We start from the raw sequence: 25414 nt of genomic DNA on the forward strand, positions 1-25414 counted from the left end.
AGGTAGGGTCCTAGCGCCCACTACCCACATTACCTACCCCGCAAGGGAATCCCCCCAGATAGGGAACCATGCTCTTGATGGCCCAACGCTGTTTATTAATTCAGTATGGCCAAGAGGAACCATAAGTGGGATGTCGGCTGGTCTGACTGTAGTGAATCAATGGGGCAAAACTCACATCCAATATTTTCACACTAGTGTCTAACCAGTGGAGAAAGAGGAAATCAAGCAGGTTGAAAACAAAAGGTGTTGTTAAACAAAAACACATATTTACAGCAACGCAGTGTCACAAAGGACAGTGTTACTCTTATACAGGAAAGACTCTTAGACAATCACCTTGTCATGGAAACAACAGACACAGGTGCCTCATTCACTCTGGGAAATTTGATGAGAAAGGGTAATAGACAGATAAAGAAGGCGATGCTCATTGGCGACCTCTTGCTTGCCAGATGCAAGCCTGTGGGCTTACGTGGAGGGGATGCGATTGGGGGGGTGGAAGAGAAGAGAGTGTGATGATGTAATACGACGTGTTGGGAGAAATACAGTCAATGCTTCGCAGTGCGTTGGGGAAATTGTGAAGGCGTATCAGTACTCCTGCTCTGAACGGGTCGAGGGGAAATCGTTGATGGGTGTTGGTGCATTCCAAGTGAATGATTTGAAATAGGGAAAGCAATGAGAAGATAATGTAAATCAGTGTGTATTAGCCAGTCCGTCCAGGGAATACTTATCCACAGCATGTCAGCGCACCCTCCGCAGCTCAGCCATACTCGCTCCCCACAGAGCCCATCTGCACAATGGCTTGCATCATTCCTGGATGACTTCGCTGCCACTTGGGATTCCCTGGACGCAACACAGCCTCAAATTCTGGGTGACCCGGACTTATAAAGCCCTTCACCGAGGCGTGGTCAGTGTCCAAGCCCAGATGTGTTTTTGGAGGTGGGGTGGGAGGGGAATTGTGCGTTCGTTATTATTTTTGCCTCATGATAGTAATATTATTGTCGTTGTCAATATTATTAGTATTAATTAATATAAGCTTTGCTACACAAACATTGTTTATTTATTTTGTAATTGGAATGCCGTGCCATGAATGGACCAATTAAACTGTTTCATACACCTTAACATGTGCATTTAAAGCATGGGAATTTTTCTGGATTCCTTGTAGTTAATTAGCCTAATCAACTCAGGAGATCATAACTCAATCTAAATCTATCCTCGTTTTTAAAATATCGATAGGATATTTTTGAGATGGCATAGTCTAAATCTCATTTTGAACAGCTTCCAGGGTTGTGCTGCTGAGCCCGCTGGGGAAGCTTAGAGCTTTTTCATATGCCTCCCAATATAAATTCGGTATTATTCGGGCGGTATTATTGACCTTTGGTCCCGGATACCACAAACCCTAACTACGCCACTGATAGTTTGTCTCGGTGTGCTGCTTACTTTAGATGACGTTCGACTAGGTTTGCTCCTTGCGGTCGATGTTACTTTAGAGCAAGGCTTAAAACAAGCCAAATTCCCAGCCTGATAATGAAGTATCGTATGCTTGGCTTGATATCACCTCATTTCTGCATGTTTAACATCTGCTCAACTGTGGTGTTAAATGATAAATGGCCTAGTTGGCTCTCTGTCAGGTATCATCCATACGAGTCAAATTAGTCTTGCCTGGTTTCTTGATTTAATTTGTGAAATTCCACCATGATGCTCGGATTGCTCGGTGTTGACCACTCATTGCTTTGTCTGATTCCTGCAACCCCATTTTTATTCCCTTAACACTTTTATCTTATTTAAATGTCTACCTTCTTCCAATTTAAGTCCAACTATCAATCATTCAATCAACCATAACTAGCAGGGATTGCCTCGGTATTGGGGGGTTTTTTTTGTGTACAAGATTGAGGCTCATGTAAGAGCGAACATTAATCACAAAAAGACAAACTGACACATAAAACATATGATAAAGAGAGCGGGAGACAAGATGGGGAGAGATAGGGAACCACACAAGTACAACATCTGAGAGCAGGGTAATCGGTAGATCTGTGGAAGGGATAGGACTTGGGGGGGGGGGCGGAGGCATGGGAAGGGGGGGGGGGTGGTGGGATAGGTATAAAACACATGGACGAAAGAAGTCGAAATTTCAAAAAAGTGGATCTGGGGTGAATTAACGGGGGTAGAAAAGATCAAGGTTTTGGATGGGGGAAGATAAGAGATGGTGGTGAACAGCTATTTTAAAGACCTGGAGGGAGGAGTGGGATTGAAGAGAGTGGGGGAGTTTGTTCCAGAGGCGGGAGAGAAGAGGAATGAAAGAGTGAAGGTGAATAGAGAGTCTTGATTTTGGCAGTTTAACCATAAGAGCGTTGCAGGCAAATCTTGTGCGACCTGTAGGAATATTTGGGGGACAGAGCACAGAGAGAGCTGGGGGAGCAAGGCCGGAGAGGAGTCGGTAGAAGACAGAAAGACCACCAACCTGCCTGCGGTGAGTGAGTGAAAGGCTCTCGGAGTTGGCTTCATCGCGGGAGATTCCAATGATTCTGAAAGCTTTGGTTTCAACAGCGTGAAACCGAGATAGGTGTGAGGCCGGAGCACCAGCCCAGAGGGGAGAGCAGTACTCCATTGAGCTGCGGATGAAAGCCTTGTATGTGGTGAGGAGCTCAGGTGTGCCAAGGAAGGACTTCGCACGACGGAGGATGCCCAGTCGGCGACTGCCTTTGGAGGCCAGATTTGAAATGTGGTTTTTCCATGAAAGATCTTGGCAGATAGTGAGACCCAAAAGCTTGAGTGACAGAACTTCTGGGAGAGGATTGTTCTGAAAGTAGATGGGAGGGTTGTCCAGTCGGTCTTTTCTGAGAGACATAGCAAGAGTGAGAGATTTGTCAGGATTGAAAGACATGTTCCACTTTGACCAGTCTGTGATTTTGTCCAGGTCTGCAGAGAGTGAGGAGGCTGCAGACGGCCGATCTGAGGGATTAGGAATGGAGCGTCAGAGAGTGGTCATCAGCAAAGAGATAGAGAGGATTTTCCAGAGAGTCGGAGAGATCATTAATGAAGACCAGAATAAGCACATGGTTCAGAACACTGCCTTGGGGAACACCAGCCTGAACAAGAAGGGGAGATGAGAGAAAACCATTCAGGGCCACACGTTGACTACGACCAGAGAGGAAGTCCGCAAGCCATGCGTGGAGATTTCCATGGATACCATAGGAGGAGAGTTTGGTGAGCGGTGTGGGGTGCCAAACTTTATCGAAGTCACGTGATATGTCAAGGGAGACAGCTCTGATTTCGTGTTTGGCATTGAGGACCTCCATCCATTGTTGAGACAACAGAAGCAGCATGTCCAGAGTAGAATGACCTGGTCTGAATCCAAATTGATGATCGGAGATCAAGCCATTGGAGAAGAGGAACACTTTGATGTCAGAAGCGATGATTGATTCCATGACCTTGCTGATAATTATTGGGAGCAGGCTGATTGGTCTGTAGTTGCAAGGATCTGTTTTTGCACATTTTTTGTGTAAATCGGTAATGTTGGCTGATTTCCAAACATATGGCAGATGGCCTTGAGCAAAAGAGGGTGAAGAGAACGGAGAGAGGGTGAGATAGAGCGGCAGAGCAGGATTTTAGGACCCGTGGGCTAATGCCGTCTGGTCCAGTTGCAGAATCAGAGTTTCAGAATTTCAATTTTCAATTTCAATCAGAATCATGTTTGACAAAAACGTCTCCACCTTGTCAGCAGAGAAGGACACAGAGTCCAGGAGCAGCTGGGTTTGATTGGGAAAGGTGGGAATCGAGAGAGATCGGTTCGGGACACAGGATTTTGAGGCAAACACAGAGTTGATGCATTCGGTGGTGGGGGGGGGGGGGGGGGGGAGATTAGAGGATTGCGGGGACAAATACTCAGCGCTGCTCAGCTGGTAGGGTGAATTTTTCCCGGCAGTGGTTTCGGGACATGTTGGACATTGGAAAGCCACTGAGTTATTCGTCTTATGGTGGTTACATTTTGCCTGCGGGCCGACGGCATCACTGCCTTACTCCATATCGTAATATACACTTTATAGCGGCCTGTGGTGGCCTCAAATCGGATTTCATGGCCAACGTGTGGTGGCTTAAAACATTAACCAGATTCTGAAGTACCTACACCCAAATTTTGGGTCTGTTCCACCTTCTAAAACCTGCAAATAGAGATAACAGCCAACACACAAACACTTTAAAATATGTATATTGATTATTAATCACATTTTCGGACCTCATTTTCCACTGAAGTTCCTTTTGATTTGTTATAGCGTCTATTTCAAATTGTCCGCATCCCTTCAAATGGATTGAATTAGCATGATCACAATGATGTCGGTCTCCATCTGCGAGCTTGTGTTCTCCACAACTTTACACCTCTGAATACCAAATTGTCTCCAAAATCCAACACAATGGGTTTATTGATGATGCTGCTGACGTGGGGGAGGGGGGGGGAGTTAGTGACAGGTGGGGTGACCCGGTATTGATGCAATTGGTGCTGCACTGCAACTGTATCCTCCCTCGTACCATGCACCCACAGTGAACTAACCAATTTGATTTGGCAAAGTAAAATGAATCTCCATATGAAGACTGAGTGTCCAACGTTTCCTCCATGTCTCATTAAAAATGATAAACATTTTTCATGTGAGTTATGCGTGGGGGGTTAAAAATGTGCAAGATATTTGTCAGAGAGCCAATTAAGCTAAACCTATTCAATTTGCTATTTTTGATGTACACAAGCATTGAGTGTTACGTTTTATGGGCAATGCCGTTATTTCCTTTTCCCCTCATTATTGTTTTTTGGTTTGTAAACTCCATGCCAAGTTTGTGTTGTGCTTTAGTTCTGATCACAACTTGTGTTCACAGCACATATCACGTCCAATGCCAGCGACAGTGAAAGTAGCGTGCGTAAGTTTGCACACGTTTGCTTTGTTTCCTTTTCTTTTATTCTCTCACCTGGCTTCCCTTTGTTTCCATGTGACATTTCCATCATGCATGAACCACTCACCCAACCCCACCCCATCCCCCCCCCCCCCCCCAATGATTTGGTCTTAATCTGACACGTGGGTTCCTCCACCCCTCCCCACCCCAGTTGGTGCACAGGACGAGTACATCTTATCATATGAACTTGTGATTCAACAAGAACGTGAGTTTCGATTATCCTGCTGATGCTAACCCTCAGCCATAAGGGTAATTGAGTGTTATATTGTGTGGTTGTGTCTGGTTTAGTGATGGTTCAGTATTTTCACCCCATCTGTCTGTCTGTTTGTGTACCCCGGTTTAGAATAGGTACACCGTATCCCTGCGTGTCGTAAGAGGCGACTAAAAGGGTTGGCGTCAGGAAAGGCATCCGGCCATAAAAACATTGCCTCAAAAAGAGAACCATGACAATTACAACTACATATGGGCAGGGTACAGCCCGAAGTACCCCGTGGGGGACCCCACTCCCTCTCGTCAAAACTCAAGGTGGGGAACCAGATCAAAGCAAGGGTGGAAATCACTCCATTTATGACGACGAAACGTCTGATGCCCGACGTGGAGATCAGTTTCTGAGGTTTGGGACGTGGAATGTAGGGACAACGACAGGGAGGTCAGGAGAAGTGGTGGAAGTATTTATTTTTTTGGATACAGAATCGAGGCTCGTGAAAGAGCTAACATTTATTTCACAAACAAATCAAACAGACAAACAAAATATATAAAAAGAGGGAGCGGAAGACAAGATGGGGAGAGAAGGGGAAGCACACAAACAACATTTGAGAGCAGGAAGATGTGTGGGAGGGAGAGGGCTTGGGGGGAGGCGGCGTGGGAAGGTGGGGGGGGGGGGGGGGAGAAGTATAGAACACAAGGACACCAAGGACTTCCAGGACAGAAGTTGGTATTTCCAAAAAGTGGATTTGGGGTGAAATTAGCAGGGGTAGAAAAGATCAAGGTTTTGGATGGGGGAAGATAAGAGATGGTGGTGAACAGCTGTTTTAAAGACCTGGAGGGTGGAGTGGGATTGAAGAGAGTGAGGGAGTTTGTTCCAGAGGCGTGAGAAAAGAGGAATGAAGGAGTGAAGGTGAGCAGAGCATCTTGATGTTGGCAGTTTAACCATAAGAGGGTTGCAGGCAGATCTTGTGCGCCTTGTAGGAATATTTGGGGGACAGAGCCCAGAGAGAGCTGGGGGTGCAAGGCCAGAGAGGAGTCGGTAGAAGACGGAAAGACCACCAACCTGCCTGCGGTAAGTGGGTGAAAGGCCCTTGGAGTTAGCTTCATCGCGGGAGATTCCAATGATTCTGAACGCTTTGCTTTCAACAGCGTGAAGATGAGCTAGGTGTGAGGCAGGAGAACCAGCCCAGAGAGGAGAGCATCCGCAGCATTGAGGTGCGGATGAAATCGTTGTATGTGGTGAGGAGCTCAGGTGTGCCAAGGAAGGACTTCACACGATGGCAGATGCTCAGTCGGTGACTGGCTTTGGAGGCCAAAGATTTAAACACTTAATAAGCACACATTTAATAAGCAGACGACACCGTCTCTCTCCACTTTCGGGCAGATTCCATCCTCGTCACCATCTTTGTCATGGATTTAATAAGCACCCGTTAAACTCAGAGTGTACAAGAAGATTATTATAGATTAGAATACATACATGGGAGACGTTGGCATCCACAGCCGGCCCCAACATCTCTGCGAGCCACAACCCATAGTCGGCTTAATATACTTTCCTCAAAGATTAAATAACTCAAAACAAAGCCTTGTGCCCAAATCCGTTCCCAAGGACATAGACTGCCGCCCTGAAGAGAAACTGTACAGAGTTGACAGGGCCTCATATGGAAGGAATGTTTATCAAGGCCAAACATGGGATTTTGTCAACAATTTCTGAGCCAGACACCCAGCCGCCCGATGGAAATAGGTCATAGTATGACGCTGCTGCCACCATCAGGATAGGGAATTCATGAAATCTTCAATCACCCCTTTAATAAACATCTTAAAAAGAAGAGATTTTATTATCACCCGTGTACCACTAGGGATTTCATAGAGGTACTCTCCGTTATTTGCGATCAACCTTGTATCTCATAGAATGAGTGAAGGACCCCCCCTTCCATCAAGGGAACTCACTTGTGCAATGGGGTGGGCCAGGCTCCTCCCTATGAAGCAGGAGCGGTGAATCGGAAACGAAAGGCAAGTACCTCCATGCTCCCCTTCCCCTTGAAGACTTTGTCGACTTAGAGAGAAAGAGAAAGAGAGAATTTCCGTTACAGAGCAACAATTTAAACACAAAGTGTACTAAATCTAAAGAAATGATGATTCATTTGCATATGTAATTTATAAATGGTTAATAAGCAAGTATAGAGTGATGAATGCAAAGTCATTTGAAAAGCATGTGGGTAGACCAAGGTCTCCCATGCCAAGAAGCAAACCAATCAAAAGCAAGCAGAGACCCATTACATAGTCTGGGTCTCTTTAAAATTACATTACAAGTGTAAAGCGAATATTTCATTAGTAGCAGGCATCTGCCTTTATTTTTCCAATGAAGCGAAGTGTTGAAGCCCTTTGGTTGTACAAGACTGTGAAATACTTTTGAAATACGGTGGTGGCCAGAAATGCCGATATTAAAAACACGAGACACCCCTCTCGAAGCTTTCCCCCTTTTTTTTTTTTTGCGCATGACCCCCTCTTCCGGCACGCGCAGATGGGAGTGGGCTTCAAGCCCAACGTTACACAATCTTCACCACTCACGCTCACTCGAGTCGGAATTGTCAGCTTGCTCCAGAGCTGTTCCCAGCTCACGCATGGTTTGTGTAGCTAACTCTTGGATACGGGCTATCGTGCCGGCTATGCAATATTTAGCTAACTCAGGGTCAAGGGTTGAAGGCAAGGTGGTGTGAGAAGAGGGAGGTGGCAGATCTTGAACCCTCGCACCATTCTTGTACAGGGGTGAAGGGAGTGGCAGTTCTCGTGCATCTGTGGAGATGTCTCATGCATCTTCCTCCGATTCCCGGACCACCATGTTTTGCTCACCTACACCTGCATCGCAAAACTTGCTGATACACACACGGATCAACACTTTCAAGCATCCAATAACAATGATGATCGTGATTAGTAGTCCCACAGCCACCATCAGCCAATGAACTATCTTTGCTCCCCATCCTCCGAAGATGCTTTCCAACCAGGCGCCTATTCTCCACTTCTCTCCTAAAAGTAAGTCAGGTGCCACCCTGTTCTGCATTATAATTGTTCTCATCTCCACCACATCATTTAACAATGCATGATCTGCCTCTATTGACTCATTGGCCACCCTCTCCAACACAGATGCCAGCTTATCCAGTCGATAACTGTTCATCATAGTACCTGCCAATGGGAAGAAGGAACTCACTGCCTTTTCCCATCCTGCTCCGTGCAATGTTGTCTCGCTCCTCCAACTCAAATCTGAAGCACATATTTTTCATATACACTTGCATTACTGCACCATCATATTTGAATATCTCAATAATCATTTTAAATGCAAGAATATTACACATACGCATCACATCACAATCCTGTTGCTAGGTAACAATAATGAGAGCGTACTGTTGTGGCATCTTTTGGACACCTCTCTTAGCCAAAACTCAAGCAGACTCCACGAGACTCACTCAGTTTAAATCGAGATTTATTATTAATCTTGCAGAGAGTATTTACACGAAAATACAGTTATACTTTACAGACAAAATATGACGTTTCGTTCCATGGGAGAATTCTCTTTCGAAGCCTCGGAGTGTTCCGTTTAAATAGATCTCCGCTGCTTTGATGTTGGTCGATTGGAATTCCGAGGTCAACACAGAGCTTGGTGGACTCCAGACTTTCTGGCACCAAAGCCCATCTGGTTCCATCATGAAGCAACTGAGAAGTATACCATAGATAACTATCACATACAGCCAAAAAAGAAACCATTGTTCTAGCCCCTGCAGGTCAACCTGCTTTGACCTGTCCAATCTCTCTAATTGACGAATGCATTCAAAACCCGGGCTGAGTCAACACTCTGCCCTAAGCCTTTCCATTAAAGGGTAAAGGTCATCTTACAGATAGCCGCTTATCGTCCTGGTTCCATTTTCACTGCGTTGCTCAGGCTGCAAACTTTGAAAGCACATTCTGTAATACAATTTTAACAGTGGGCAATAACTTGCCTCTCTATATCTTTACAATTCCACAGCATCCTCTGTCCATCACAATTTCACCTCTGTGTGCGCATGAGTGAATATGTAGTCTGTGTTTTCCCTGCTCCCTGTAACGACACCCATTAGGCTCATAAAGAGAACGAAACATGCAACGAAGTATGTTGTCGCTATCCCTCCAGGCTGCAGACCACACCACCTGGAACTGCCCAACCGCGCACATCGAAAAGAGCCGCATCATCCCGGTGCGCGCCGTCTTCCTCTTCATACATTCGTACTCTCCATGTTCCCGCGCATGTGTACACTCATCTCCACTATTTATGGTCATAGCGTATGATTATGCATTCACCACTTCTGAATTGCCTTCCAGGAACTCTCGCATTGAATGCCAACACAATGACACCACAGACTCAGTCATAGACAGACACAGAGTGAATGACATTGAACACCATAACGTCACGACATGATCACGTGATTACTTGCTGTATTTATCATGCAATGCTCACCTGAGACCCAGTTCGAACACAAAGGGATCAATCATACTGGCATCATACTGCATTCCACAACCGAAATCTCAATCACAACGCAAAGCATTTGATCACAGCTCAACACTAGTGTCCCAACATGCCGCCCAATCTCTACATCATAAAACCTTTCCGTTATCAATTCCACCATTACTTGTCCAGAGATTACAAAGTAAATGTAATGCTACTAGCACAGGTGTACCCACTTGCCTGCCATTTTCAAGCAGTGCAACAATGTCATGCCTCTGCAATCCCATGAAGCACCACTCAGCTACTCGACCACAACTCATCAAATATTCAAGACCCAACGTTCATTCATAACTCGTATTGGACCATTGAAACTCCGCAATCACAGACACAAATGCCTTCATCTTCCAAATATCAACATTATTTCGACCAACCAGCCAGAAAATCCTTAAACCGAAATCCTTTAATTAAACTTGTTAATTAATTAAATTAAATTCGTCATTACATCGTGTTAATTAAATTAATTCTTAATTAAACTTGGACTTTACCAAGTTTTTGGAAACCCCGAAAATCTGTTCTCACCACCCCTCCTTGCGCGTATGACCATCTTCCATGAGTCAAACATGCAAGCCAACTCAAACCCCAATCAACCTGCTCCCGTCACCCAACGAAGTCACCAAGTCACCCAACCCAACGTCCAAACATGCAACCCAACGACATCTACCAAGTCCCATCCAACTCTGTCCCCAACGTTCCGAGACATCATCTTCGGCCCTGTCTCCCACTGGTGAGAAAATCACCCCAAAAACTCCAGCATCTGGATCGGTATCCTAATTCTTAAAAGCAAAGCCTTGCCAACACACTTTCCACTGCAAAATGCTTCATTTTATATGACTTTCTCCTCCCATCTTTAAATAAAATCCGACGATCTTTGGTCAAAACAAACAGATACAGAAACCTGAATTGCTCCATAAATCCAAAAAACTGGCCCGAGGACACAATCTCCTCAAGCTACCAGGTCAATTCTCCCAAAATATACCAACATGAAGTTTAAAACCAATTAAACATTCACAGAACAATTCCGTCATGGAAATTTCTGCCAGCCCCAGACAGGTGTCCTCCCCGATTAAGGTCAAATTTCACCACCTAATGCTTGACAAATGGGACGAAAGCCAACTTACCAACCATTCCAGAGACAACCGATTTAAGCCTTGGCTTTGCCTCTGAACTACCAGGATGACAGTCTACAAAGTAATCAGATCAAAACTGCTACTCCAGTGATATTAATTGGTATAATTTTGGTGGTCAAGTACATTCTAATTAAGATACTATTGCTCAGCCCTCATCTTCTTCAAGTAGAACTCAAACCTTTAGCTTAGACACCGCTTTGTCCACCAGGCTGCGAGCTTCAGCCTTATCAGCAATACATGCCATGCCATACCATATGACCCAGTTTGGAAGAACAAGCAACATAGTTTCCTGAGCTGTGGCCTTTGGAAACTCTAAACAAGCCTGCAGGCTCTTTGACTTTTAAAACAAACCATTTTTTCCCCAGCCACTACAGCTCTTGTCCATAGATATATACGTTAACCAAGATTACATGGGACTCGACAACCAGTATTGCCCCGTGGAGCAAGGCATTGGAGACGACTCGCTTCTCTACCTACATCTACCTTGGGTATAATTTGGCACAAATCCCAAAGTTCTTCACTTCAAACCGACTTTGTCAATTAACAATCCGCTATCCAACGATTCTCTTCATTGGAAACCCAGACCAATAGCTTTAGCATGGAGGTTGTAGACATCCACTTCACGAATCCACATCACAGCTGGTAGCTTCAATGCCACTTGTATGTCTCAATCTGCATTTTGCCCTCTAAGACCTTGACTTTTGACATACATTTGCAATGTTATTGGATTCAACTCGTCATTTAATTCACAACACGATCTTCCTTACATTCTCGTTTTTTCCCCAGGTTGATCTCATGGCCTCTCCTTCGCTAGTACTTCCACGGACCTGTACATAAAATGCCTACACAAAACACTTGCAAATCAATTCTTCCCATCGTTGTATGTTTATTTGCTTTTGTGCAAATTATTAAAAGGGGCTATTCCAAATGTTCCACAACAATTCACAGCAGGTGTCCACAACAAGTGGCTCATCCACCTCGCACACACACCATACAGGCGATACCCAGACATGGATCATCCTGCAATTGACAATTATGGCCAAACAACATGCCCCCTCCCCCACCCCCCACCCCCCATTCTCAGCAACACCAGACAAAGCCCCCCTCACAGAGAATCCAGACAGTGTTCCCTGCCACAATCGCACAAGGTGCCAACAGTGTATGTGATTTTGTTCATGATCTCAACAACTAACACATATCACTCTAAGGCCACTTTGCCCACCCTAGGTTTAGAATGCACCTGTTTACCTCACTTTCAATCTTGCAGAGTAGAAATCTCAAACCGTCTCAAAATGTCTTGTTGGGGGGGGGGGGGGGGGTGGGGCGTCTTGTCCAACAGCTCACAACTCCGCACTCCAACATCGATCACTCTACCTCGGCAGCATGTTGACAAGACCAACAAGCCACGACATATACCCAACAGTATATGACCATATTGACAATTGCTTGATCCAACATCAACTAGAACTCATCCTGCACTTCCGCCGCAGTCTCCAGGCGCGCCTCAGTTTCATGTAAACACACTCCACATTGCATACATGTACATATACCCATCATATAGCACCATCGCTAGCATCCTATACCAACACGACCATGCGTGAGAACCCCACAATACGTGAGAATGAAACCGCAGGCCGCCGCAATCTCCCCTGCAGGCACACCTGTCTAGACATTATCAGACTGTCCACAAAGTCACACTCATAATATTTCACACCTTATGCATGCCACGTGAACCAAACCAATCGACGCAAACATCAATACCACTCCGACCTCTCCCCGCGTGGCATGATTTCCGCTCTCACAGCCTGCCACAACTCAACCAGCCAACAGAAGACAGAGTGTTACGGAGCAGGTTTTGGTCTCTCTTGAATGGCTGGTGGTCCTTTGAGGAACGTGTCTTGATCATAAATCGCTCAGCAAGTCGCTCCAGCCCACGAGAGTACTCGAGCTCGATTTCGGCCTTCTTATGGAATCGTGCTGCAGACCTCATGGTGTTGCAGCTTTGTCCTTCTCCATGTCCCTGCTCGTCCGGCTCCCTGTCCGCGTCCTCTTTGAAATCCGTGTTCCATCAATATAACTCCGTGGCCGGCTGCACGAACACAGCCGGACAGACAGACAGGGGTGAAACCATAACCACAATTAAACCACAATTACCTTCCTCCGAACAAGAGATCAGAGTACACCCCTGCACCTACTTCTCAATTGATTCCTTGACCTTACATCCCAGGGTTTCGGTAGTCATCTCCACTCGTAGTAACAACCTGGACAACTCGTGCGCTACTCGAAGTACACTCCTCGTGAGTGCTGCCTTCAGGGCAGTTCATCAGACATAATGCCCCCAGAACCATAATCGCTTTCATCACACACAACACCATTTATTCACACACACCAACATATTTGTATTTATTTATCACAATACCTTTTGCGTTCTGGTCAAGTCTGGTCACAACTTTTTGAGATGGCCTGCTCACAGACAAACAGACAGACAGGGGTCTAGCTTGGGTTCGAATCCTGACCCCATTATAAACTGTCATCCCAATGTTTCACAGTCATGGTGATTCAACAATGTGTTAGCCGTCCCTTGGATAGATGTCAAACAGGCATCCCGTCTGCCCGCATTTGTTTTGTTGGTGTCCATAAAAGCTCCCTCGGTGTCCCTCGCAAAGGGCAGGCGAACTATCGCCGGTATCCTTGGTACAAATCGCAACCTCTGTCCTAATTTGCAGGGGGCACTGCATCAGCAGCACAGCCACCCCCCAGCCCTGTGCCGCATCTAGTCGTCCGAACCTTTGCTCGTCACCTGGCCTTGTTATAGCACATAACCCCAAAGTCCGCACGTGTCACCTCTTTATGCTCACGTCCAGAGGTATCTCCCAACACGTTCAGTGTCTGCACGTTCGTCTGGCCATTTTAGGAACACTTTTAGCAGACAACATTCTGAAACCTTGATTTTCATGGAATTCCATTCATTCATATATCCAACAAATTCGTGAAGTTTATACTCAAGTTTCCCATCCAGCCAATTATTTCCACTCCTTCTCCACTCACCTTGATTTGGTTAATTTGCATCTCTGCACCTCATGTGAGCATTTATTAACTTGTTAAAAGTACAACATCAAACTCTGTTATCTAACACTAACAGCTAACACTAGCTCTGCCTTGACGCACCAGCCGGTGTCCCAACTACCCTCCAATGTCCCAACTACAAGAACTCTGACCCGATAGAGCACTACATCGCGACATCCTTAATCTGCACAGCCAGATGCTGTGTTGTCACGGGGCTGGTGCCAGACAAGAGGGCCCGTGCTGTTTCTCGATGCTCCGCACGCGAGGCTGACCATCGAGCAGCACCGGATCATCCAGATCACACAAGGCCGTGCAGCAGTTTTGATGCTCGACAGCACCGTCCGTCTCTGCAAACAGCTCCTCCAGTCTTGTTCCTTCAAACTTCTCACTGCCCACTCTCTCCTTTGCACTCACCGGTGCATGCGTGCTTCCCCGTGCCGGCACGGCGTGCTTTGCTTCGACTTCTCGCACACCTACCTCGGGTCGCCACGCACGTTCGCACTGCAGGACTTTCCCACCACAAACGTGCCCCTCACACTCCACAGGTGTGCGAACATAAAGGTGAACATCGTGTTTATTGCTACACCATAGTTTAGCAGTGACTGTCACGTGTACCCCTAATGACAAATATGACATGTTTGGTCCCATCCTCATTTTTGGACATTTTTTTTCCCCTGGGCCTGCGACCAGGATTCTCCTGAACATCATGTTTCCAAAATATCCAAACCCTACTCAATACTTCACGTAAATTTTCAATGCATTCTCGTTTAAATGTCCCCTTCATCGGGAACACCAATCGTATCATTTTTGCTACCCCGCGTCCATGCATTCCATAGCTCTATATCCCTTACAGCTTTTTCCCCATGATTTCTAAACATATATTTCGCGACTGGCCCGTCCTCGGGGACATTCGGGCCACCAGATATTCCTTGTCCATTACCCATCTTACTGGTCTTATTTCCCAAACAACCTGTTTGGTTATAGGGGGTGCCTCTAATATGCCCCTCCCCACACTGACCGGTGCACGACAATACCCGTGGAGTGATGCCATCGTTCAGGTCCTCAAGACAGAGTGTAGCGGGTGTCCGAGTGTACAGGTACCACCTGTCCCTTAAAGAGACACTCGCAACGCATCCAACTGTGACACTCCTGCTGGACCCCCACGTGCGCACGTGTACAGACTGTCTTTAAAGCCTGCTTCTTTGAAACACTCACAGCGCGTCCGAGTGTCCAGGCTATTACCCAAGCCTCCTGGAAACACTCAAGTGCTCGGGCCCCAAGCCACTTGTACCCACCCTTATCCTTAACAAATCTCTGCACCATGTCCGTTCCGTTTACCTTTCCTTCGGATCCACCCCGGAGATCAAGCGAAGACAGAATCCTTCACTCGATGGCGGGAAGAAGTTACCAATCTACCGAGAAAGTTCTCACCTCTTTATAGGGCGCCCGGAAACCTTGCCGCCATCGAGCAACGACACCGTCTCTCTCCCCTTTCTGGCAGATTCCATCCTCGTCACCATCTTTGTCATGGGTTTAATAAGCACCCGTTAAACTCAGACAGTGTACAAGAGGTTTATTATAGATATGAATACATGCATGGAAAATGTTGGCATCCACAGCCCGCCCAAACATCTCAGCGAGCCACAACCCGTGGTCGGCTTGATATACTTTCATCAAAGATCAAAGAACTCAAAGCAAAGCCCTGTGCCCAAATCCCTTCCCAAGGACATGGACTGCCACCCTAAAGAGAAACTGTACAGAGTTGACAGGGCCTCATAAGGAAGGAATGTTTGTCAAGGCCAAACATGGGATTTTGTCAACAGTTTTTCAGGGCCCGACACCCAGCCGCCGGATGTAAATAGGTCACAGTGTGACGCTGCTGCCACCATCAGGATAGGGAATTTATGAAATCTTCTTCACTGCGATCCAAGGTAATTCCAAGGTACTTCGGGAATGGTTTGTTCTTGACTGGCTTGCCACAAAAGGAAACCTGGAGTTTGCTATTAGCCATTTGTTTGCTGATACGAAAAATGGTAATTGTGGTCTCTGTTGGGTTCGGGCAGAGGCACCGGTAGATGAAGTATTGTTCCATTACCTTGAAGTCCTGAGGCAGGGTACTGGTGAGATATTCAAGGTTGATTGCTTGGGTATCAAGGACAAGATCATCTGCACAGGCAAAATTTCTGGAGGTGGTACAAGACATGTCACTCACATATATGTTGAAGAGGATGGGAACTAAGACAGACCCTTAGAGAAGATCATCATTCAGTCATTATAGAGCTTGTTTGCTGTCTGAGTGAAACCCTATATCCTCAATTGCTAAGCAAAGAAGAAAGGACATACATTGTGGTTTGGCACTGGAAATGTCTGGCAACGTTCAACAGAAGACTATGTCATCATACTGTATCACATGCTGATGAAAGGTCAATTAGTGTAATGCCTGTCTTGAGTGCATCTTAGTAGCCAGCCTCAATGTGGGTGGTAAGTGCAAGTACTTGATCAGCACAACTCCTACCAGGTTTGAAGCCAGCTTGTTCATTGGGAAGGTTGGGCTCTACCAGTTGAGAGCCTAGCCAGAAGGACATGCTCAAACAACCTTTATGTCATACGTCACAGAGATGTGGGCCGATAGCTAGATGGGTCATCAGCAGGTTTCCCTTGATTTACTTTATCCTCTCTGACTTGAGCAATGACTATAGCCTCTCTCGAGGATGTTGGTATGACTCCAGTTACATGGATGGTTGTGAAAAGAGACCAATCATGTCCATGAGCTCCCAAGTTCTTCAATAATTCAGGATCGATGCCATTAATTCCTGCAGATTTTCTTGTTTTGGTGGAGGAAAGACCAGTGTCAATGTCAGCCCTGGTGTAGGGGGAAGAAAGTAGTAATGTAGGAGGAGATTATGAAATGGTCTTGGAGAGTTCCATATGGACTTGATGGTAAGCCTCCTTAGTTGAGGCAACAATAGAGTTGAGGAACAGCCCAGAAGTAACAGCATTAGCCTATACTTAAAGGGAGGTTGATGTTGAGCAAGCGAGGCAGCTCTACAATGCCTGGGTAGGTTACATGTCTTTCTAATTGAATGAGTGAAATCAAGCTCCTCAACAGACTCCTGCCATCTTTGTTATCTGGCCAAGTACAGCGATTCCAAGTGCTCGGATGCAACACCTGGATCCTCAGAAGCTTCATACTGTTGGAGGAGTTGGTCAGTTTCTGGCAACCAACAAGGTGTGTAGCATTTGCAAAACCCATGTGGGATGTTGTTTTTGGCTGCATCTTTCAGGATCTTGCAGAAGCTGCTGTGTACCTCTTTGGGACATGGTTGAGGCTAGTGATGTGCTTCTCAACTCCTGTTGTGAAAGCCTCCCAGTCGGTTTTCTGAAAATTCCAGTGGCCTTCGGTTTGGATGGAATCAAGGGAACTTCTATTCCATTGTGGATTAATTCTAGTCGGTGTTGTCTGTGTGGAAAGTGTGGAAGGATCGTACGACATGAGTGAAGAGGGTATCCATTACCGTCCCTGGAGACAAAACAGTGATCTGGATTGTAGTCCTTTCTCCATCTTTGTGAATGGAAAGTGCATGGTTGCTTTGCATCAGGCAGGAGATAGTGATCACCAGCAGAGGTCCAAAGCCACCAGTTGTTCACCTGTCTGGTCATCTGAAGTATATCCCTATGAGGAGTAATGGCTGTTGAAATCACGAGCATGAACTTCAGGATGAGCAGTAATGGGTAGTGCTGGAAGGGGCCACTTTACCTGAGGTGGTTTTGTACACCTTGGTGATTGTATCGCCAACTTTCACAATGGTTATGAAGACATTATTGGGACTAGATTATTTAAGAATATAAAAGTCAGTCAGGTTGTGTTGTGTAAATAAGGTGCAATGCCATACTTAGTGAGGTGCACTGCTACAATAAGTTTGAAGCCATAGATGTGGAACTTGGAAGCATTGGAGTCATCCCTAGCGTGTGTCTCCTGAAGAACAAGAATATCATCATCAAGGTTTTTAGCAGTTCTTGATATGTAGTCACATTTTTCTCGTGACATTAACAAACCTTCCACATTTAATTGGTGGATGAGAGGAGTTTTCCCTATACTGCAAGATGATTGGTTTAGTGATGGTTCAGTAATTGAGTGTGTTATGCTGTGCGGTTGTTTGGTTTAGTGATTGTTCAGTAATTGAGAGTCTTATCTTGTATGGTTGTTGTGTCTGATTTAGTGATGGTTCAGTAATTGAGAGTGTGATCTTGTGTGGATTTGTCGAGGAAAGACTTTGCACGACAAAGGATTGTAGTGGGTGGTTTCCTTTCGAGTCCAACATGGATAGAAAGGACTGGTGCTTGCCCTGCGCACCAAATATGAGAAACATGCTTGCCTGATTGTCTATTTATTTTCAATTTACATGTATACTTATCATATTTCCTTCTTCCTTTGCATGCCATTCGTACAGTACGATACACGAGGCCAGTTATCATCCTGGGTCCAATGAAGGACAGGATCAACGACGACCTCATCTCTGAGTTTCCAGACAAGTTTGGTTCATGCGTCCCTCGTAAGTACTCTTTTGAGACATGTTTCTCTTGGGAAGCCACGTGTGAATCCATGACAAGTTGGCATTTGCCTACATTTGAGCTGTCTACTGCTGAGATCTATCGGTAAACTCATATCATCAATGATGTTGTTTGAAGGCATGGTTCGTTTTTGTTCTCTTTTGCCAAAATTTGTAATCAAATGTGCAGTGTTTTGTGATATTCCACGTTCTTTTGCTTGAAACAAGAATGAAAAGTTTCCGCATTCATGCAGATTTACTCATTTTTTAAATGTCTGAGTTTTAGAAATCCGCCTGGAAAACTGACTATGTTAAAAATTGTGATTATGGTCCTTTTTACGCCTCTGTTGACGAAGTCGCCGGCGGCCTTATGTTTTCAGGTTGTCCGTCCGTCCGTCTGTCTGTCTGTCCATGATAGGTTTTCGCTACCGCAATAACTTGAGAACAGCTGAAGGGATCTTGGTAAAACTTGGTGGAGGTATGTATAATGAGGTAAAGATGAACTGATTAGATTTTGGGGTCAGGAGGTCAAAGGCCAAATGTCAGAGGTCATGTTAGGTAAAAATCCTGTTACCATGATAACTTGTGAACCAGTGATGGGACTCTGACCAAATTTGGTATTCTTATGTAGAATGATGTAAAGATGAACTGAGTAGATTTTGGGGTCAAGAGGTCAAAGGTCAAAGTCTATAATAGGTCTATAACTTGAGAATGGCTGAAGTGATCTAATTCAAACTTGGCACAAGTATGTATAATGATGTAAAGGTTAACTGATTAAATTTTGTGTGTCAATAGGTCAAAGGTAAAAGTCTATACAACAACAACAAACAACATGCATTTTAAAGGCCATTTTCCCTGCTAGAGCGGGGGTTAGCCTTGCGGTCCCCATGACAATCTTCTCCATTTTGCCCTATTTTCTGCATCTCTCCTTGTTAACCCCCTTGCCCGCATTTCTTCTTCCACCATCTTTAGCCAAGTCTTTTTCGGTCTTCCCCGTCCTCTGCTTCCTTCTACATTCATTTCCATCACTCTTCTCAACCAGTCACTTTCATCCTTCCTCAACACATGACCAAACCATCTCAACCTGTTCCTCTTCACAGCATCAATCACAGGCTCTATTCCCATCATCTTTCGCAATTCATCATTTGTCTTCCTCTCTCTCAACGATACTCCACACATCCACCGAACCATTCGCATTTCCACCCTTTCCAACCTTCGTTGCTGCTCTACGTTTATTACCCATGTCTCGCTCCCATAAATCATAACACTTCTCACACATGCAGCATACACCTTTCCCTTCAGCTTCAACGACACTCCCCTCATCATCAGCACGCCACCCAGTTCCCGAAACTTCTTCCATGCACATCTCACTCGAGCAACCGTTGCCGAGTCTGATCCACCTTCTCCATTCAGCATGTCTCCGAGGTAGCAAAATGTTTTCACACCTTCCAGCTTCACGCCGTCTCCAAGATCCAACTCAACATTTCCTCCATCTGCAGCTCCCTCTGTGCACACCTTACATTTGAATGTAGCTGCCACACTGGTTAATGACCCTCTCAGACCACTACATTTTGGTGAACCCACTCAGCGCACATTGTACATTGAATGGAGTTCACTCCGACACCCTTCCTGCACACAGCACATGGCCACTTCCCAGTTCTTTCCACCTCACCACATGCTTTACCACTTGCCATCACCTTTGTCTTTCCGATATTCACCTTCAGACCTTTTGTCTCCATACATTCCTTCCACTTGTTCATCTTTTCCTTCAGTCCATCCATACTTTCCGCAATCAACACCAGATCATCTGCACACAACAACTCCCACGGTAAACCCTCCTTTACGTTCTGAGCCAGCACCTCCATCACAGCTGCAAATAGTAGTGTAGTGGACTTAGTACCGACCCCTGATGCACTCCCACCTTCACCTCAAACTCACCACTGTTCCCGTCCTTCGTCCTTACAGCTGTGCGCACTCTTTTGTACATTGCCTCAACTCCTAACTTCCTCAATGCCCATGTCAATACTTCGCGTGGAACCCCATAGAATGCTTTCTCCAGATCAACAAACCCAAGAAACAACTTCTTCCCCTTCTCCATGTACTTCTCCTGCATCTGCCTCACAATAAAAAGTGCGTCTGTCGTTCCTCTTCCTGGCATAAATCCAAACTGCATTTCGTCGATCTTCACCTTCTTCCCGATCCTCCTCTCCAACACCCTTTCCAATACCTTCATTCCATGCTCCAATAACTTTATCGCTCGGTACGAGCCACACTCCAGAGGGTCACATTTCCCCTTGTATAGAGGGACGAGGGTACTCAGTTCCCATCCACTGGAATGCGGCCTTCTTTCACCACCAGATTACAGATCTCTGTCATTCTCTTCACACACCAACTTCCTGCTGCCTTCAACATATCTCCCACAACTCCCGTCGGCCCTCCCGCTTTTCTACTCTTCATTGCTTTTATCACTTCCTCAACTTCCTTCTCAGTTATCTTCTCTGCCGGTCCTAAAACTTAGTTACTCTCTATGTTGCCATCCCATTCATTCTCTGTATTCAACAGCATTTCCATATATCTTTTCCATCTTCCTTCAATTGTCCCCCGTCGCACCGCGGAGCGAAAGGGGGACTATGGTTTTCCCCTACGTGCGTGCGTGCGGATTTGCGGACATGTATGCGTACATACGTATGTGCGTGCGTACGTACGTACGTGCGTGCGTAAGCGAAGGACCGAATTCTAATTTGGTGTGTGGGTGCAACCCATGTCAAAATCCAAGATGGCTGCCACCATGTATGTCTGACGCCATGTATGTCTGAAACTTCACGCCGTCTCCTACAGGTCGCACAAGATCTTCCTGCAACCCTCTTATGGTTAAACTGCCAAAATCAAGACTCTGCTCACCTTCACTCCTTCATTCCTCTTTTCTCCCACCTCCCGAACAAACTCCCTCACTCTCTTCAATCCCACTCCTCCCTCCAAGTCTTTAAAACAGCTGTTCACCACCATCTCTTATCTTCCCCCATCCAAAACCTTGATCTTTTCTGTCCCTGTTAAGTTCACCCCAAATCCGCTTTTTTGAAATACCAACTTCTTTCCTGGAAGTCCTTGGTGTCCTTGTGTTTTATACTTCACCCACCCCCCCCCCCCCCCTTTCCCATGCCTCCTCCCCCCAAGCCCCTCTCCCTCCCACACATCGCCCGAAGTCCCTGCTCTCAAATGTTGTGTTTGTGTGCTTCCCCTTCTCTCCCCATCTTGTCTACCGCTCCCTCTTTTTATATATTTTGTTTGTCTGTTTGATTTGTTTGTGTGATAAATGTTAGCTCTTTCACGAGCCTCGATTCTGTATACAAAAGAAAAGAAAAAAACAAAAAAAAACTTGTGAGCGGAATATCTTGAAAAATAAGCGAAGTACCAACTTCTAATCTGATGTGTGGGTGTGTCTAGGCATAGGGAAGAACGCTATTGAAAATTGGGTCGCCACGTCAAAATCCAAGATGGCCGCCACCATATATATGTCTGAACCTTGAGTGAAATATCTTGAAAAATAAACGAACTACTAACTTCTAATCTGGTGTGTGGGTGTACCTACGCATACGGAAGAACGCTATTTAAAATTGGGTCGCCACGTCAAAATCCAAGATGGCTGCCGCCATGTATGTCTGAACCTTGTGAGTGGAATATCTTGAAAAATAAACGAACTATTAACTTCTAATCTGGTGTGTGGGTGTAACTACGCATAAGGGAGAAAGCTATTGAAAATTGGGTCGCCACGTCAAAATCCAAGATGGCCGCCTTGCGTCTTCCACTTTGTCAACTCACATAATTTCACCGACGGGGGACCTAGGCATAACGCATGTTCCATCTGGGTCCACAATGATTTGTCCCACTTCATCCTTCAAGCAACTCACCCCCATCACATCACACCTCTCTTTCGCTGTCTGCTTTGCAATCCTGAAGACCGCTCTCTGACCCTCTTCCAAATCCAAGCGTTCTCCGAACATTTTCCTACATGCCTCCTGCGCCTTTGCTACCTTTTTCTTTGCAGCCTTCTTGGCTGCCTTATAACTTTCATGCTCTGCATTTTCTGCTCCCGTACCCTTCGCCTTCTGCCACTCCTTGAACTTCTTCCTCTTCTCGTCAATCCCCTTTCCAACTTCATCATCCCACCACCATGTTTCCGAGTGTCTCGGTGGTCCTTTTGTCCATCCACATACCTCACCAACGGCTCCCAACAGACTAGCTTTCATTGACATCCAACCACTTTCAAGCTCAACCACATCATCCTCTACCATACTCAGCCTCTCTTTTAATGCCTCCCTTGCTGTCACCTCTTTCAACCTCCACACCTTCATTCTCGGTTGGTACTTCACCCGCCGAGCTCTCCTCGCACCTTTCACCCTTATGTCGCAGACAACCAAGTGGTGCTGTGAAACAGCCTCCTCCCCCGGGATCACCTTTGTTGCACGGAGGTGCCCCCTATCTCGCCTACGCACCATCAGGTAGTCAACGGTTGTCGTCGACCCACCTGACGTGTATGTAACAAGCTTATTATCCTCTTTCTGGAACTGAGTATTACAAATCAACAAATCAGCTCCATCAGCAAACTCCAAAATCCTTTCACCTTCTCCATTTCTCACACCATATCCGTAACCCCCATTAACTCCCTCAAAACCGTCCATACTCCTTCCCACATGTCCATTTAGGTCTCCTCCTACCACAACAACTTCCTCATCTTTCACGTTTTCCATCAGCTTCTCTATCGCACACCAGAACTTGTCCTTCTCTTTATCGCTCCGCCCAACCTGCAGAGCATATCCCGAGATGACGTTCACCAAGAGCTTTCCAATCATCATTTTCACCATCATCAACCTATCACTCACTCTAGTCACTCACCACACTGTCTACAAACTCCTCAGAAAACAGGACACCAACACCATTCACGCCCTCCGGGCACCCTTGCCACACAAACTTGTATTTCTGTCCCTGCCTACCCTTCACCATTCTCACACCACTTCCCTTCCATCTCGTCTCTTGCACACAACATATGCCCACTCTTCTTCTGACCAATACTTCCACCACTTCTCCTGATCTCCCTGTCATTGTCCTTACATTCCATGTCCCAAACCTCAGAAACTGATCTCCACTTCAGGCTGTACCCTGCCCATATGTAGTTGTAATTGTCATGGTTCTCTTTTTGAGGCAATGTTTTTATGGCCGGATGCCCTTCCTGACGCCAACCCTCTTAGTCGCCTCTTACGACACGCAGGGATACGGTGTACCTATTCTAAACCAGGGTACACACCGGGATATTACACATGTATTCCACGAACATCGTGCAAAAACTGACCGTCTTCACTGCAGACCTATGAACTTCCAATCAACAGCAAGATTATGGAATCCATCATTGCAGTCGATATAAAATCCTTCCTTTTTTCCAATGGCCTGATCTCAGACCATCAGTTTGGATTCAGACCAGGTCACTCCACCTTGGACATTCTGCTTCTGCTCGCCCAACAATGGCCCTCAATGTCAGACGTAAGATCAGGGCTGTCTCTGGACATATCTCAAGCTTCCAATACAGTCTTCCAATACAGTCTGGCAATACTGCCATACTCTCCAAACTCTCTGCATATGGCTTCCAAAGCCATCTCCCCACATGGCTTACTGACTTCCTCTACTTTCATCGCCAATGTGTGGCACTTAACGGAATCCTTTCATTGCTCCCTGTCAATGTTGTAGTGCCCCAAGGCAGTTTTTTTTGCCCAGTCCTCTTCCGAATGTTCATCAACAATTTATCTGACTTTGCAAAATCCTCTATCTGTGATAACCCCACCCTCTGATGTGACATCCCTCAACACTCAGATAGAAAGGCAGCCTCTTCCCTTTCTGCAGACCTTGATAGAACACTCACTTTGCCATCACATGCAGGTCTGTGGTCTCTGTCTTGTCTCACCTCCTTTCTGGTCATTGCACACTCTGCTCTCTTTGTGCTCTGTCCTACCAAGGTTTCTGCAGGGCACACATTAGTTCCTCTTTTTTTTCCCCCTACTTTTGGAAGCAACTTCCTCATTCTCCTCAATCTCATCCTTCTCTCCATGGCTTTGAACAGCTATTCAAAACCATCTCAGATCATCCGCCATGCACAACTGATATTTTCTAACCCCTTTAACCTTCCCCAAGCCTACCTCTTTTTTCCTCCTAAGAGTTTGCTGCTGTATCCAGCTTGTGTCCTCCCCAAGCCCTCATTCTTTCCGCACATCCCTTATTTCACCAAGTATCCCTCTATTTTCTCCCTTAACCCTACTGTTGGTACTCTGCCTTACCCAGAAACACACCTCCCCCAACCCCTTTCTACTGTTCCTTTTGTTCTCTTGCATCCTAATCCATTCCATCATTGTAATATTCCTCTACGAGCCTCGACATTGTGTAAAAATAAAAATAAACGAGCAAAGTGAAACATGAGGGTTATGACCACACTAATTGATGTGTTCATCATCTTTGCATGCCTATGCCTCCTTTGCGTGGCAATATAAATGTGTGATTTAGCATTCGTAATGTGGGATTTCAGCATTCGTAACGTGTAATTGCAGCATTCATAACGTGTGAATTGTGCCATTCATAACGTGTGAATTGTGGCATTCATGACATGTGATTTCAGTATTCGTAATGTGTGATTGTTGCATTCATGACGTGTGATTGCAGCATTCATCATGTGCGATTGCGGCATTCATATAACGTGTGATTGTGGCATTCCTAACGTGATTGCGGCATTCCTAACGTGATTGTGGCATTCCTAACGTGATTGCGGCATTCCTAATGTGTGATTGCGGAATTCATAACGTGTCATTGTGGCATTCATAATGTGTGATTTTAGCATTCATTACGTGTGAATTGTGGCATTCATGATGTGTGTATTGTGGCATTCATGACGTGTGGATTGTGGCATTCATAACGTGTGATTGCGGCATTCTTAACATGTGATTGTGGCATTCCTAACA

The 25414-nt window shown here is 45.8% G+C and overlaps 1 protein-coding gene across 1 annotated transcript in view; it reads left to right on the forward strand.

Annotated features, from left to right (window-relative positions):
* DLG1 (discs large MAGUK scaffold protein 1) overlaps nucleotides 1-25414 on the forward strand; it is a gene marked incomplete in the record, with an annotated part of 214084 nt that overhangs the window by 167831 nt on the left and 20839 nt on the right. Inside the window, 3 exon segments of the mRNA XM_078767605.1 lie at nucleotides 4858-4899; nucleotides 5084-5137; nucleotides 18318-18419. Of these exon segments, the coding sequence (XP_078623731.1) occupies nucleotides 4858-4899; nucleotides 5084-5137; nucleotides 18318-18419 (198 nt within the window).

The sequence above is a fragment of the Myxine glutinosa genome, chromosome 13, assembly GCF_964187855.1.
Source record: "Myxine glutinosa chromosome 13, kmMyxGlut1.1, whole genome shotgun sequence".
NCBI classification, from domain to species: domain Eukaryota; kingdom Metazoa; phylum Chordata; class Myxini; order Myxiniformes; family Myxinidae; genus Myxine; species Myxine glutinosa.